Raw genomic sequence first — 14,881 nt, forward strand, 5'->3', positions numbered from 1 at the left:
AATAAATTTCTGATTTAATAAAAACATTTTGTCATTTTTCGATTTTTGTAATAGCAAGAACGCTTGGATATCGAAGAAAAATACACCAGTCTGCAAGAGGAAGCACAGGGGAAGACCAAGAAACTAAAGAAAGTTTGGACTATGCTGATGGCTGCGAAGTCAGAGGTTGGTCTCTTAGAAACTACTTACTCATGTAGTTCTGAAATCTTCAAAAAAGAATTTCTGAGATTAGGTATCCTAGAGGAATCATAATGTATACTTAGAATTTTAAAGGGATAAAAATTTCTTCTCTACTTGCGATTTTTAGTTCTAGCTATTAAACTAAACTTCCAGCCTTAGCAGCTCGTGGGCATTCAGGGAGACAGCGTTAGTGGCGCTCTGCCCATTGTTTCTGCCAAGGAACCGGGTCGGCTCCTCCGGGGTTTCTCGGACCCGGGCCCTGTGTCAGACTGGACCGGTCTGTATTTTAAATCCCGTTTACCTTTAATGTCTGCACTGACTTTCTCATAGATGGCCGATCTCCAGCAAGAACATCAGAGAGAAATTGAAGGTTTGCTGGAGAACATTCGACAGCTTAGCCGGGAGCTTCGACTTCAGATGCTCATTATTGATAACTTTATACCTCAGGATTATCAGGTGAGAGGGAAGTTCTCTGATCTAGATTTTAGGTCGGTCCCTTGGCTGCAGTTAAGGAAAAGGAAGTGTCATTTGTCGTTTAATTGGCGGCAAGTATTTCCACTGCAGTTGTCGACAGTAAAATTTCCTTGAAGTAATGCCATAGCATTCACTGTAGCTGTTGGCTTTTCCTAATACATGACTCTCTGTTTGCGTATCTGAGCATCTCAATAGGAGTTTCTTAGCCTTTAGAGAAATCTGGACTCATGTCCAGCAGGCTCGCAAACAACACTGTGTCCGTCGTCGTCATTTTGTTATGTCATTGAAGAGGGAAGAAAAATTCATTCCCAGGTGGAGCCCCTGTGCATGTGGGTGGGCATGTGCTCCCTGGGTCTGCACTGGTTTTCTCGGGGTCCTCAGGGTCCCTCCACATCCCAGAGATGTGCCTGTGAGGTGACTGGCGTGTCTGCGCCATCCCGGGCCACGTGTGTGTGTGACATGCATGTGATGGAAGGGTGTCCTGCCCAGGGCGGGGTGCCACCTCGCGCCCCCATCTGCCTGGATGAGCTCCGGCCTCCCATGAGTATCTTTCCCTCGACTCGATAAGCAGGTTGGAAAATAAATATCTTAGTCTTTCATAAATTTATGTGTATCTTACATTTATTCCAATGTTTAATGTTAGTGGTTTGGGGCCTTTATTTAGAGGTTTAGTGATGTTTTTGTGACCAGAAATATAGGAACTTAACTCTTGTTTATATCAACTACCCTATGATAAAATTGGTTTCACTATCATCATTTCGCTTAAAGTCGCAGTTTCCGAGAACCTGTCAGTGACACTGGGTGAGGACTTACTGTAACTGCCGTCAGAACCAAGGCACAGGCGCTGCTGTCTGCTTGGCGCCCCTCACCCTGTGAGCAGAACCAGCAGCGCTCCTGTGCCCGCTTTCCCTCCTCCTTGTGGACGCCCCCTGTGTGTGGGGGGGGACGTATGTGACACAGGACTGGTGGGCTTCACTGCTTTTGAGGGCACAGTTCACTGACACTATGTCCGTCTCCAGAGGGATGCTACTTCTCGGGACTAGTGCAACACCATGTAACTTAGGAATTCAGCCTGTATTTTTTTCCCTCAAAATGTTCATCTTTCTAGTACATTTAGTATGCTTTAACATGATTTTTAAAAAATTTACTTTGCATCTCTATATAGCAAAGAAACCTGTCTACAAATAAGCCTTAGTGTTTTTCCCTCCGGACATCGGGTGTACAGCACTGCGCTTTGGTTCTCAGTACACTCCTTGCCGGCCCTCGGAGGGCCTGCCTCTGCTTGGTTAGTTGTCGGGTGGTGCACTCGTCACCCTGAGCGAAAGCCAGCGCCGGGCCAGCCCCCGCTCCCAGTCCTTGTGCCTCTTCTGGCTCCAGATAGCCTTCCTCCAGAATCCAGTGCTCCTCGTTTTCTTGCTTTTCAGTTTTATATGTTTCTTAAAAGCATGTATTTTGAAATTTATGAAAAGTGTATCATGCAGTATGTAATATTTTGAGACAGATTTCTCCCTTGATCATAAAGATTTTAGCTTCTTGAACGTTTTTTCATTTTTTAAGTGTTATGAAGTATGTTACTAAATGTTAAAAGTAGACTATCTTGGACTCTTTCCAAAGGAGATGATTGAGAACTATGTCCACTGGAACGAAGACATAGGAGAGTGGCAGCTGGTGAGCATTGCCTTCGCCCTTTCACGCGGGCGAGTTGTGTGCGCTGCGTCCCACAGAGCAGGGTTCCGCTGGCGCCGGTGGGAGGCAGGGGGTCCAGACGACGACTCAGAGGAGACTCGGCGGGTGGAGAGGGTGTTTTCCTGATGAGCTGTATTGGAGCACGCGGACTGTTTGGTGGAAATGCCTGGGCAGGGCCGCACAGGACTACGTAGTCCTGGGGCCCTTTCTGTCCTGGCATTTATTAACATCAGGGCATCTTGCAGTAATTTGCTAATGCACAGTGTCAACTGCTAATTAAAACGACTCTCATCTGCCTCTTTTTTCTTTTTTTGAGAAATGTGTTGCCTACACAGGAAATAACATGAGGAAGCAGACTCCAATTCCTGATAAGAAAGAGAAAGATGTAAGAGTGCCTTTATTTTTAAAATAAAGCGTTTCTTTATAGGAATGCGGCTCACTAAATCGTGTTAGCATGGTATCCGCCACTCAGCTGTGCTAAGAGCAGGCTGCACCCCCCCCCCACAGGGACACAGGCTCCAGGGCGGGGGGATGGCAGGGCAGTGCTGGGCAGCGGGTGTCTGCGGCAAGACGCCATGAAGTCTTCTGGGCTCATCTTCCCACCACCTTTCTGGGTTGTGGGGATTATGGTTGGCGACTAGAATGTCCTTTTCTTTTTTGTATTTTAATATATTTTATTGATTATGCTATTACAGTTGTCCCATTTTCCCCCTTTATTCCCCTCCACCCTGCATACCCCCTCCCACCCACATTCCCCCTCTTTAGTTCATGTCCCTGGGTCGTACATAGAAGTTCTTTGGCTTCTCCATTTCCCATACTGTTCTTACCTTCCCCTTGTCTGTTTTGTACCTACCATTTATACTACTTATTCCCTGTACCCTTTTCCTCATTCCTCCACCCCTTCCCCACTGATAGTCCTCCATGTGATCTCCATTCTGTTCCTGTTCTAGTTGTTTGCTTAGTTTGTTTTTGTTTTAGGCTCAGTTGTTGATAGTTATGAGTTTGCTGTCATTTTACTGTTCATATTTTTTATCTTCTTTTTCTTAGATAAGTCCCTTTAACATTTCATATAATAAGGGCTGGGTGATGATGAACTCCTTGAACTTGACCTTTTCTGAGAAACACTTTATCTGCCCCTTGATTCTAAATGAAAGCTTTGCTGGATAGAGCAATCTTGGATGTAGGTCCTTGCCTTTCATGACTTGGAATGGTTCTTTCCAGCCCCCTCTTGTCTATAAGGTCTCTTGAGAAATCAGCTGACAGTCTGATGGGAACTCCTTTGTAGGTGACTGTCCCCTCATCTCTTGCTGCTTCTAGAATTCTCTCCTTCATTTTCATCTTGGGTAATGTAATTACGATGTGCCTTGGTGTGTTCCTCCTTGGGTCCAACTTCTTTGGGACTCTCTGAGCTTCCTGGACTTCCTGGAAGTCTATTGCCTTTGCCAGATTAGGGAAGTTGTCCTTCGTTATGTTTTCAAATAAGTTTTAAATTTATTGCTCTCCCTCTGCTCCTTCTGGTACCCCTATGGTTCAGATGTTGGAACATTTAAAGATATCCTGGAGGTTCCTAAGTCTGTCCTCATTTTTTCTGAATTCTTGTTTCTTCATTCTGTCCTGGTTGAGTGTTTGTTTCTTCCTTCTGGTTCAAACTGTTGATTTGAGTCCTGGTTTTCTTCCTGTCACTGTTGGTTCCCTGTACATTTCCCTTTATTTCACTTTTCATAGCCTTCACTTTTTCCTCTATTTTGTGACCACACTCAACCTATTCTGTGAGCATCCTGATTACGAGTGTTTTGAACTGTGCCTCTGATAGGCTGGCTATCTCTTCGTCACTTAGTTGTATTTTTTCTGGAGCTTTGATCTGTTTTTCATTTGGGCCATTTTTTGTCTCTGCACACGTAGTGTTATGTAGTAAGGGGTAGAGCCTTAACTATTCCCCAGGGCGGGGCAACCCACATCAATGCATTGTTGTGCTGTCGGTGGGGTAGGGGTCTGAGGAGGAACAGTGTTGCTTGCTCAGCTCTCTGCTGGATTTCAGTCACTTCCGCTGCTACCCACAAGCATACTGGGTTCTTCTGGTGCTGATTCCCCGGTGGGTGAGCTTGTGTACGTTCTAGGACCCTGTGGGTCTCTCCAACGGACTCTCCTGTGAGGCTGGGAGACTCTCCCACTGCTGCCTCAACCCCCACAGGTGTTTTCAGTCAGAGGTTTGAGGCTTTATTTCCCTGCTCGAACCCTGGGTTGTGGGTCTATCTGGCTCCTCACTTGTTCCTCCCAGTTTATCTGCATGCGAATGAGGGACCGCCTGCTCAGCCAGCCGCTGCCTTACTGAGGTTCCTCTCCACCTGGCTGCTCATCTCCGCCCCTCCTACCCGTCTGGATGGATGTTTCTTCTTTAACTCTTTGGTTGTCGGACTTCCATACAGTTTGATTTTCTGGCAATTATGGCGTTTTTGTTTTTAAATTTGTTGTTGTCCTTCTTTTGGTTGTGGGAGGAGGCATGGTGTATCTACTATGCCTCCATCTTGGCTGGAAGCTAGAATGTCCTTTTCAAAGCTAGTCCTAGTCTTAGGTCCAGCAGAGGAAGTACCAGCACTGGGGGGAACGGCAACAGGTTTGCTTTACATCCAAGGAATGTGTGCTGTGTCAGGGCTCACTCACCAGCCCTTGCTGAATATGTGTGAGATAAATGGCATCAAAGAAGATGACTTTAAACATTTGTTTGGTCTTGTGTCCTGTGGCTTTTTTCTAGAGTTTATTCAGTATTTTACTTTTTTAAATTTTATTTCCTTTTAGAGAGTGGGAAGGGGAAGAAGAAAGAGGGAGAGAAACATCAATGTGTGATTGCCTCTTCCATGCCTCCAACCAGGGACCTGGCCCACAACCCAGGCCTGTGCCCTGACTGGGAAGCAAACCAACAACCCTTTGGTTTGCAGGCCCGCGCTCAATCCACTGAGCTGCACAGCTAGGGCTTATTCAGTCTTTTAAATCTTTCCCCAAATGTGATCTACATTCTTCCCCTAAGAGCATCGGTGTTTGTTTCCTGTACGCAGCCCTTCGAAGTGGACCTTTCCCACGTGTATCTGGCCTACACTGAGGAGAGCCTGCGGCAGTCCTTGATGAGGCTGGAGAGGCCACGGACCTCCAAGGGGAAAGCAAGGCCCAGGACAGGGAGACGGTGAGGACTGCCTCTGAGTCTCATGAAGTCAAGGCCGTGAGATACGCTAATTAGATACATTTAAAGGAAATTTAGTTTAGGTGATATTCTGGCTGGTATATTTCAGTATCAAAGTGCTTATGTAATTATGATTTGAGTAAATAAAATTTTACTAAAGACTTAAGGTCTTCCAACTTCTTTAGCTGTTTTGAGTGATAGAATTTGTAATGTATTTTGTTCTTTCTAAGCCATCTACTACCTTAATTCCATAATTCTTACAGTAATTACTTGAGTGCGATGCTATTTGATTTGTTGGTTAGACTCCCAAGCACCCGAGTATTGTCTTCAGCTGCCTCGTCTTTTCCGCCCTGAGCCTGGTCACCAGTTAGAGAGAACGAGCTGCTCCGACAACCTCTCCCACCTCCTAACTCGGCCTCTTAACTCGGCCAGACCTGCACGCCCTCGGCCTGTTTCTAGGCCCCGGGGCCCCTCGATTTATCTGCGACATAATGTAAAGTGTTTGCATTTCAGCCTTTCAGGAAAGTCTTCATGTTTTCTTTTTCTCTTCTCCAAACAGAAAGCGTTCTGCAAAGCCTGAAACCGTAATTGACTCTCTACTTCAGTAAATGTTACGGACTTAAACTCTCAGTAAAAACTAGTGATATCCTGATGCCTGGACGAGATATTTAATTAAAACACTGAAGACTTGTGTAATTTCACAGAGCAAAAGCTGTAAATCATGGAGTAAGACTGGAACTAGTAATTTGCGTAATAACTTTTTGTCTGTATATAAGTTAATATATTAAAATTGCACAACTGGTCATTGCTCAGATAGCTGGGTCACCCCTCAGTCTGTACGGTGTGGCGGGGGTACTGGGGAGCAGCCCCTGCTACAGAAAGCGGCAGGCGACGTGCGCTCCCGAGTCTGCTCCTGGTTCACCAGCTGCTGTGCGTCCATGTACCTGGGCGTGCCGTGTTCTGCACGCTGACGGCGGCAGCTCTGGCTGTGCTGTGCCAGGGGAGCGGAGGGGCTGCGTGCCCCGGCGGTGAGTCGCCCGCACGCCCACCATCCTGCTGACCTGGGTTCTAACCCCTGTGCTGTCATTTATTGCACTTAAGTACTAGATGATCTGTGGAAAATGTGTCCTTTGACAGACAGTCTTTAGACGTGTACACGTTTAAAAAGCAAAAGCTGAAGATGTTTCAACTAGATCTCTCACCTTTTTACCATTTTGAGTTTAACCCAAATACTCTTTTTTGTTTTGATTCCATGTTCTCTTGAAACGTGGAGTTTGTACCTAATTATAAAGGAGTCACAGTTGTAGAAAATTCAGATGCTAGATACTGGTTGCTAATCCTTGCCCATAAGTGTATATTTTTAAAAATTCATTGTGAAGTGTGATTAATGGATGCTTTCCTCTGAGTTCTGAATTTTGGTGAAAATCACTATATATCGCCCAAAATTGAGAAAGTCTCCATTTTCCAGAAAATGCAACCAAAGCAAGAAATGTAATTCTTTTAATTCTTTGCCTTTAAAATACTTTGTTTTTCTTTGATCATCTTCCTCTAAAAATGAAAATAATGTTTACTTTATAGTAAAATAAGTTGTAAGAGGTAGTATTGTGATTTCCTCGTTGGCTGCTTGCAGAACTTCTATTTTCTTTAAACATTATGCTACAACTACACCAATTAGTGTATCTTTTGTGAACTTTCACATAAATTGGCATGAGATTCACCTTATTTTAGGAGTCAGATGAAACATTGGTTCTTTATGACAAAGCCGTGTAGAGAGTGGGGGTGAGTGAAGGTTGGTGGCCTCACAAGGCGGTGGTGAACACCTGTTTCTGGATTTCATATGTGTCTTGGGAGTGTGTCCTGAATGTCCCATTCAGCTGCGTCCCTGGCAGCGTCTCCTTGACAACGTGAGACAGACATTCCTGACTTGACTCTGTGGCCTGTGCTGCGCAGACTCGGGCGAAGCAGCATCTCGTGAGAGCTTCGCGTGAGCAGGCGGGGCGGCCGCGGACGCCTCTGGCTCTGTAGTAACTGCTCTGGAGAAAGCCCTTGTTTCTAGTCTGTGAGCACCCAGTGAATAAGAAAGGCACAATTTCTACATTAAGCTCTGAAACACTACAGAGAACTTAAGCCAGTGTGCTGGCTTTTTCCATCCCACTCCCCTGCACTGACAAAAAGAAACCTGTGAGAAGTCAGAGCCTGGAGCGATTTTGAGAGCAGGCTACTTAGGCAGTTTTTTCTTTGAAGCACTTACATTAGAATTGATAAAACTGATTATGCCACGAGGACGGTACATATCCATCTTATGAAACACCGAGGTCTGGGAGGCGGGCCTCAGTGACCGCAGGGGAGCTCGGGGCACCGGCCAGGCAGCTCTATGCTTTCTTCACACTTACTGTGTCTTTGTGCGCAGATTAAAATTTTACAACCTCAGTGTTAATTTCATGTGAGGATATAGATGAGCAAAGTTGCTCATTGTATGAAATAGATTTAAAATGAGTGTCACATAGAAATAGGTTTTTGAATAGGAATTTTCTCTGTAATTTAAAGAAGTAAAATTTATTTATTAAAAGGAGCCTTGGTGAATGTTATTTGTTTGTGGTATGTTCTTTAATATACTTTGTAATTATATGTACTGATAGTCAGCATATTAAAAGACGGTAGTGGTCCCCATTTTTGTTCAGATCCTTGTAAAGTGTAAGATTAATCGAGGGGGAGGGTCTGCATCTGTGGGTTTACCCCGCAGACAAACCTGCTGGAGAGGCTGCGTCATCTGCTTTTCCAGGAAAAGGGGACCTGTCTTTGTGGCAAGAAGGTTAAGGTCACTTTGGGATTAGGGGAGGATGCCTCTTCATCTGTAACACTTTTTGAAAGTTATGCTTATAGTTTTGGGTTGTTTCTTTGTTTCTCTTTAGTCTTTAAAAAATGTCTTTCCTCTTAACTCTTAGGGAAGGTCCCTGTCCTTCCTACAGGGCTGTAAATTAAGGATGGGTGGGTTGTACATTCAACTATGCTGGTGTCTGCCCAGTTTCTCAGTGTATACATTTATTTTCTTGATTTGAAATACTAGAAGAAAACATAGATCTTCCTAGTGCCTTTGAACTTACACAGTAGTCTGATTAGTTTAAATCATTAACTTCAGTAGCATTACTACAATACTGTATACTGGCCAAAATGACAAATTGTACAATGAGTTTGTTGCTTTAATTTCAGAAGCCACACTTCTATTATATTTTATGTATAAATTGTATCTGTTCAAGTTGTATATATTGATATTGTATATATGTGTAGCATGGTTAAATAAGAAATAAAAATGTTTACCTAATGCCTGGAGTGGTGATCTGCTTCTTTACCAAACTATTTTTGTGTTTACATCCATCCTGCTATTAATAGTCACATTTTTTGTGCTTGGCATCTCGGTTTCGTGTGGTTAGGAGAGGCCCGGTTTCATTTCACACCTAGAAACTCATACCGGTTGGGTCTTTCAACAGAAACCAGAGAGAGGTGCTTTGAAATGTGCTTCTCGCCCTGGCTGGGTGGCTTGGTTGGATGGAGCGCTGTCCCGTGCACCAAAAGGCTGCATGTTCTGTGCCCGATCGGGGACGTGGCTTCAATCCCCAGGCGGCATGTGTGTGGGAGGCAACTGATGGATGTTTCTCTCTCCCCATCCTCCCCTTCCTTTCTCTGAAACCAACAAAAAAGTGTATATCTTTGGATGGGAATTAAAAAATATGTTTATCCAAGTTTTGTTACCCTTTTCATTAGGTGTTTGACAAAAGAAACATAAAGAACTATGTTGGCAGACTATATCTCACTAAAACGTACAAGAAGGCGTTTCTGAGTGGTAACAATATCGTGCTCCTTCAAAGGTGTTCATGAGCTTAAAACATGGCCTGGATTATTGTTAATCATGGCTCCTTTTGACAAACGTTTCTCGATTATCAGACACTGTGCTTAGGAGGCCTTACGTTCACAACAGGTGCCCAGAAGTTTCGGTCTGTTGGCGAGTTTCAGAAGGACTTGAATGTGCTCTTTGCCTCCTCCAGCCACCTCAGGGCCTGTGCTCTTCCTCTGCCTGGCTGCAAGCTTCTGTACAACTCCAGTGTGTGTGCGTGTGCGTGCGTGCGTGTGCGTGGAGTGTGAGAACGGTGCCTCCTCTCCCGCCCTGGGCTGTGGGGCTGCGACTCACTTTCATCAAGTGGCCCATCGTCCACCCCACCTTCCAAAAATCTTTTTTTAAAAGATTTTATTTATTTATTTTTAGAGAGAAGGAAGGGAGGGAGAAAGAGAGGGAGAGAAGCATCACTGTGGTTGCCCCTTGCCTGCCCCCTCCTGGGGACCTGGCCTGCAACCCAGGCCTGTGCCCTGACTGGGAATTGAACTGGCGACCCTTTGGTTTGCAGGCCATGCTCAATCCACTGAGCTACACCAGCCAGGGCCAGAAATCTTTTCTAATACCAAGTACAAACAAAATCAAACCCAAAAAACCCAAGCGTCAGCTGAAGGGACCACAGTTAGCCTGTGCGAGGGAGAACAATAGACACAGCTCTGAAGCCACAGCTTAAAGTGAACAGGAGGAGCCTTCCAAACACATTTGTCACAACATCATCTGAATGTCACATTCTAGCCATTTCATTTGCAAAGCAAATCAGATACTCAGTCCTCCTTCGGAAGCTGAACAAATGTGTGGGAAAATGATTATGAAGCGGCTACTTCAAAAAGAACCTGTTTCCTCTCAGCATTTATCTTGGGCTTCCTGTGACCCAATCTTCAAGCCACTTTCATCGCCGTTATCAGAACATCACTCCGTCTTACCCAAACAGGTTGATGGCTCTGACTAAAGAATATGACAGATCAGACATCCTTCCACACCTGCTCCCCTCCCCCGTCCCTTTCTTGAGGGCTGGGGAAATTTTAGTTTCTAATCAAAGGCTTTATTTCTCCAGTTGTACAAAGGAATTTGACTGGGACTTTACAACTGCATACAACATGTCTCAGTGCTGATACCAATCTCAGCAAGAGGATATTGCCCAACCCGGCCTAAAAGCACCAGAATCATTGCAGAAATGCCACGCTGAACTTGATTCCTGCTCCTCCGTGCGCCCTGCCCCTCACTTGCCGGGTGTCTTGTGGATGTGCTCTGTTCACTGAGCAGAGGGCCAGGCAGAGCTCCGGCCTCCCCGGAGGGAGCGGGGCCCAGGAAGTGGGGAGCGGCAGCTCAGCTGGTTGAGGACTGTGGTAGGGAGGGTGACCAGGGAGCTGCCGGGAATGGCGGTCCTCCCCACTCACCTCTGACCCAAAGGCCCGATAAGGCTGTGGCTCAGCAGGGGAAGTGTGTGTGGGGTGTTAAAGCGGCCCAGCAGGGGGTGGACGGTTGTGGAGCTGGGGAGGCATTCCAGGCTGGGAGGGAACAAGCTGAATCTAGATGCCACGTGCATTGGTGGCGTGTTTGAAGTTGGGAGGAAAGGGTGGGGACAGTTGGGCCAGGAAAGGAGAGACTGTGGGCCGGGATCCTGCCCTGAGTTTTCTATAAGCAGGACTGTAAGTGGACTGCTCACACTGTGTGTGTGTTAAAGAAAGGACTGCTGGGAAGATTGGGAAGGGTTAGGCAGGTGGGGTGCTGGGGGGCACAGATGCTGTCCCATCGTGTCCTGGAGGCTGACCCCATCATTGTCAGGAGTCCGGGGAACCGCCTCACTCTCCCCTCAGCTGGCTCGCTGGCACCCATGGCCGGTACCTGGACGGATGAACCACCTGTATCTTCTTTGCTCACACTGCCCAGCGGGTGCCTAGGCGTTTAGTCAGCACAGGAAACATGAGCGTGTGCTTGTGTTTGATTTACCGCTGGTGATTGGAAACCAGAAGAGAAGAGGCTGCTTAGACACTGAAGGCTGGATTCGAAGGGAAACACTTCAGAGAGCTGAGGAGAGGATGTCGAAGTGCTTGGGGCAAAGACTGGTCCAGAAAGTGCCAGGCAGGACAGGAAGCGGCATGTCCACCGGGGAATGGGGCTCCAGCGAGCTGACAGATGAACCCCGGGACTTGGCCACCACCCCCACCCCCCCCACCCCACCCCCGTCCACCAGAGTGAGCGCTTGCCTCGCCCTCTGCGGAAGCTGGCAGGGACCCAGAAGCTAAGCTTGGACGCCGTGAGGCCGGCCGTGCCTTGCTCTGGGGGGAAGCTGTGCACCACACTCTGTCCCCAGATTCCTCAACCTCAGGTGGTTTGGGCACCCCGAGAGGGCGAGGGACATGCCATGAGGAGGGAGGCAGAGGAACCCAGGGCCAGGTCACCGGCATGGACCCTCCGACTGGTGGCAGCAGGAAGAGAGCCCGGCGCATTTTTATCAGAGGGTCCAGTAGGGTCCAGTAGGGTCCAGTAGGGGCGGTCAGCCATAGTTTTGAGTGAAACGTGTTTTTTAAAAAATTTCCTTGAGGTCAAGCTTTGTTTTCGATTACAGTTTACATTCGGTATTTTCTTCCATCGGTTTCAGGTGCACTGCATGGTGGTTACACAGTCATACACTTTACAGAGGGTCCCCCCAGCCTTCCCAGTCCCCACCTGGCACCGCTGACTGTGTCCCCTGGGCGGTGCTCCTCCTCCTGGGGACCATGGCATAACCTCCAGTCTGTGCTTCACCCCTTAACCTTCTCAGCCAGCCCCCCAGCCCCTCTCCGCTGACAGCTGTCCGTCTGTTCCCTGTAGCTGTGAGCCTGTTTTAATTTCATTTTGTTCTTTAGATCCTACACGTAAGTGAAATGCAAATGTTTTTTTAACAAATCTTTATTTGTTTATTTTCCCCATTACCATTTATCCCCCTTACACCCTCTCCCCCCTCAATCTCCACCCTGTTGTCCGTGTCCAGGCTCCTCTTTCCTTTTTGCTCAATCCCTCCTCCCCCAACCCCCTGCCCGCCCCCCACTAGCTGTCACCCTGCTCTCCATCTATGAGTCTGTCCCCATTTTCCACGTTAGTTCAGTTCGTTAGATTCCACGTATGAGTGACGTGATACGGTATTTGTCTTTCTCTGAGAAACACTTTTTCTTTCATTCACTCAATAAGTGTTAATCACCTACTGATGCCAGTTAGAGACGTACCACATGCACGGGAGAGAGAGAGGTAGCCCCAGCAGGGAGGGAGGGGCTCCGCTGACCGTGCACTCCAGGCATAGGCAGGAGGCCCGCGGGTGAAATGGACCTGGGCTGGGGCTAAACTGAGTTTCCCAAACGAATGTGCTTAAGGGACAGACGCCTCAACTTCCCCTCACCCCGAAGTTTCTTCCCTTGCTCTTTTTACGCGCCCTCCTCAGCCCACGATGCCTCGCACCCGCTCCCCTGGCAAACTCGGGGCTCACTGTGGGTGCTGCCCCGTGGAGCCGGGCCTCGGCTCCCTGGAAGTGGGGAGACCCAGTGGCACCCTGTCCACCGGGGCTGCTCTCACGGCAGGACCCGCCTGGAGCCTGCAGGCGTCCTCTCCACGGCCTGGCCCTGGGGTTTCTTCCCAACGGCCTCTGTTTCGCCACCCTGGCCTCACGCACACGCTGCAAACCCACAGCTCATATCCTGTGGCAGACGCCAGCTCACATTAGCCATCGAATGCAAATGAGCCTCCATCAAAGAGGAAGGGAAACCAACGCGCTGAGGGTGGCCTTGGAAGCCGCCATGCCTCTCTTGGTTGCTGTTGCCCCTGGCATCTGGTATTTCATGTGGGCAGGGTGAAACTGGCTGTGGTCAGGGTGAGACTTGAAGCTTTTGATTTGTTCCCTTATTTTGAAAGGGTTAAAAAGATATTGCATGTTTGGGTAGAATTTTAGTAGGAGTATTAATTGTCGTCACGTACGTGTGAGCGACGGCACAAAGTGCTCATTCACGGCTACGAGATTCACATTCCGGCCGAGGACCTGTCTTCAAGAGGCTTCCCGGACTTGACACCCGCTCTTTTTCCCTTGAGTTTTTTCAACCGGCAGCTTTTCTGGGATGCAGCTCAGTTCGGAGGTTGTTAGTGCAGCAGAGCTATTGCGTGTGGGGACATCCGCTGCTCCCCAGAAACCCGTGCCCGTGAACGGTCACCCTGCGCGCCTGTGAGCGGTCACCCTGCGCACCCGCAGCCCTCCCGCCAAGGCCCGGCCCCTCCCGGCCAGCATTCTACTTGTTCTGTCCGTGGATTTGCCTTCCTGGACATTTCGTATAAATGGCAGCACACTCTATGTGGCCTTTCGTGTCTGGCTTCTCAGTGTAATGTTTTCGGGGTTCGTCCGCGTCGTAGCCTGCGTCAGCATTTCGTTGTTTTCTTATCGCCAAGTAACATTTCGTGGTGTGGCTATGCCCCGTGGTGTCCGGCCGGCCCTGGGCTGATCGACCCGCGGACGGCTCCCCACTTTGTGCTGTTGTGGGGGGGGGGGGTGCTGAGAACATCTGGGGGGAGGCTCTGCGGGGACCCCGTGCTCAGTGCGCCTGGACGGACACGAGGCTGCGGCGGTTGCGGCTGCGCGTTCCGCCCCGTCACACCGGCAGTGTCTGAGAAGCCCGGTTTCCCACGTCTTGGCCAACATTTCTCATCGTCTGTCTTTTTAATTTGTTTTCGTTTTTTTTAATTTTTATTTTTTATTTTTAGGAGCGTTGTGTCACTGGAGTGCGTGGCCCACACACGGATTTACAACAGGAAGCTGACAGCCTTGCTCTCACCGTCCTCAGTCCAAGTCCCATCCCCAATACACCTTCTTACCTGTTTAGTGTTTGGAGGTTTTTTTTTTAGTTTTTCTGGTGGCTACCATCACCGTACCAAAGACCTCTTGATTCACTCACTATTGGGTTTTTTTCACTTTTTATTATAAAACCTTTCAAGTGTACACAGTGGAGCAGGATAGCCACCCCCTGTGGGCCCACCCCCGTGTACCACAGTCAGCTCACTACCTACCGGTCTTACCAACTGTTTTTCAACTTATCAACTTTAGACATTGTGTGTTGATTTCCCTCTTGGAAAGCAAGGGTTTACCTCACTAGTTTGTCCTTTCCAAATGTTTCATAGCAAATTATTTTTAGATCTCCTCTTACCTTTGTAATTTGGAACACACACTTCAATCTCTGGTTCTGATCGAATCAACCTTAGGCGGTGCTGCTGACGGCTGCCTCTCGGAGTGAGCTGGGGACGCCAGCCCCTCTCGCCCGGCCCACGGGCTGCTTGGCCTCGCGGCTGTTTTCAGCTGCACCTCGAGAATGTCCGGGCTGTCCGCATCGACAGTCTGTTCTGTGATAGTTCTCCTGTGCTTTGATTGCTGGTCCGCAGGCTTGAGCATCAAGCGCGTTTACATGGTTAGGACTTTACATCTCACTCCCTGCAGAGCCAAGCATCCAGCCGGCACCTTCTGC

The 14,881-nt window shown here is 48.1% G+C and overlaps 1 protein-coding gene across 3 annotated transcripts in view; it reads left to right on the forward strand.

The window, feature by feature from the left end:
* The window catches only part of KIF3A (kinesin family member 3A), a 41,737-nt gene extending 35,525 nt beyond the window's left edge, over window positions 1-6,212 (forward strand). For all 3 annotated transcript variants that reach the window (XM_037050491.1, XM_037050492.1, XM_037050493.1), the window contains 6 exons: window positions 55-165; window positions 511-636; window positions 2,269-2,322; window positions 2,657-2,725; window positions 5,394-5,518; window positions 6,075-6,212. In XM_037050491.1, the coding sequence (XP_036906386.1) occupies window positions 55-165; window positions 511-636; window positions 2,269-2,322; window positions 2,657-2,725; window positions 5,394-5,518; window positions 6,075-6,123 (534 nt within the window). In that variant the 3' untranslated portion in view covers window positions 6,124-6,212. The remainder of the gene's footprint in view (window positions 1-54; window positions 166-510; window positions 637-2,268; window positions 2,323-2,656; window positions 2,726-5,393; window positions 5,519-6,074) is intronic.
* Window positions 6,213-14,881: the final 8,669 nt, after the last annotated feature.

Source organism: Sturnira hondurensis, unplaced genomic scaffold (assembly GCF_014824575.4).
Source record: "Sturnira hondurensis isolate 20B ecotype Veracruz unplaced genomic scaffold, ASM1482457v3 Scaffold0006805, whole genome shotgun sequence".
NCBI lineage: Eukaryota > Metazoa > Chordata > Mammalia > Chiroptera > Phyllostomidae > Sturnira > Sturnira hondurensis.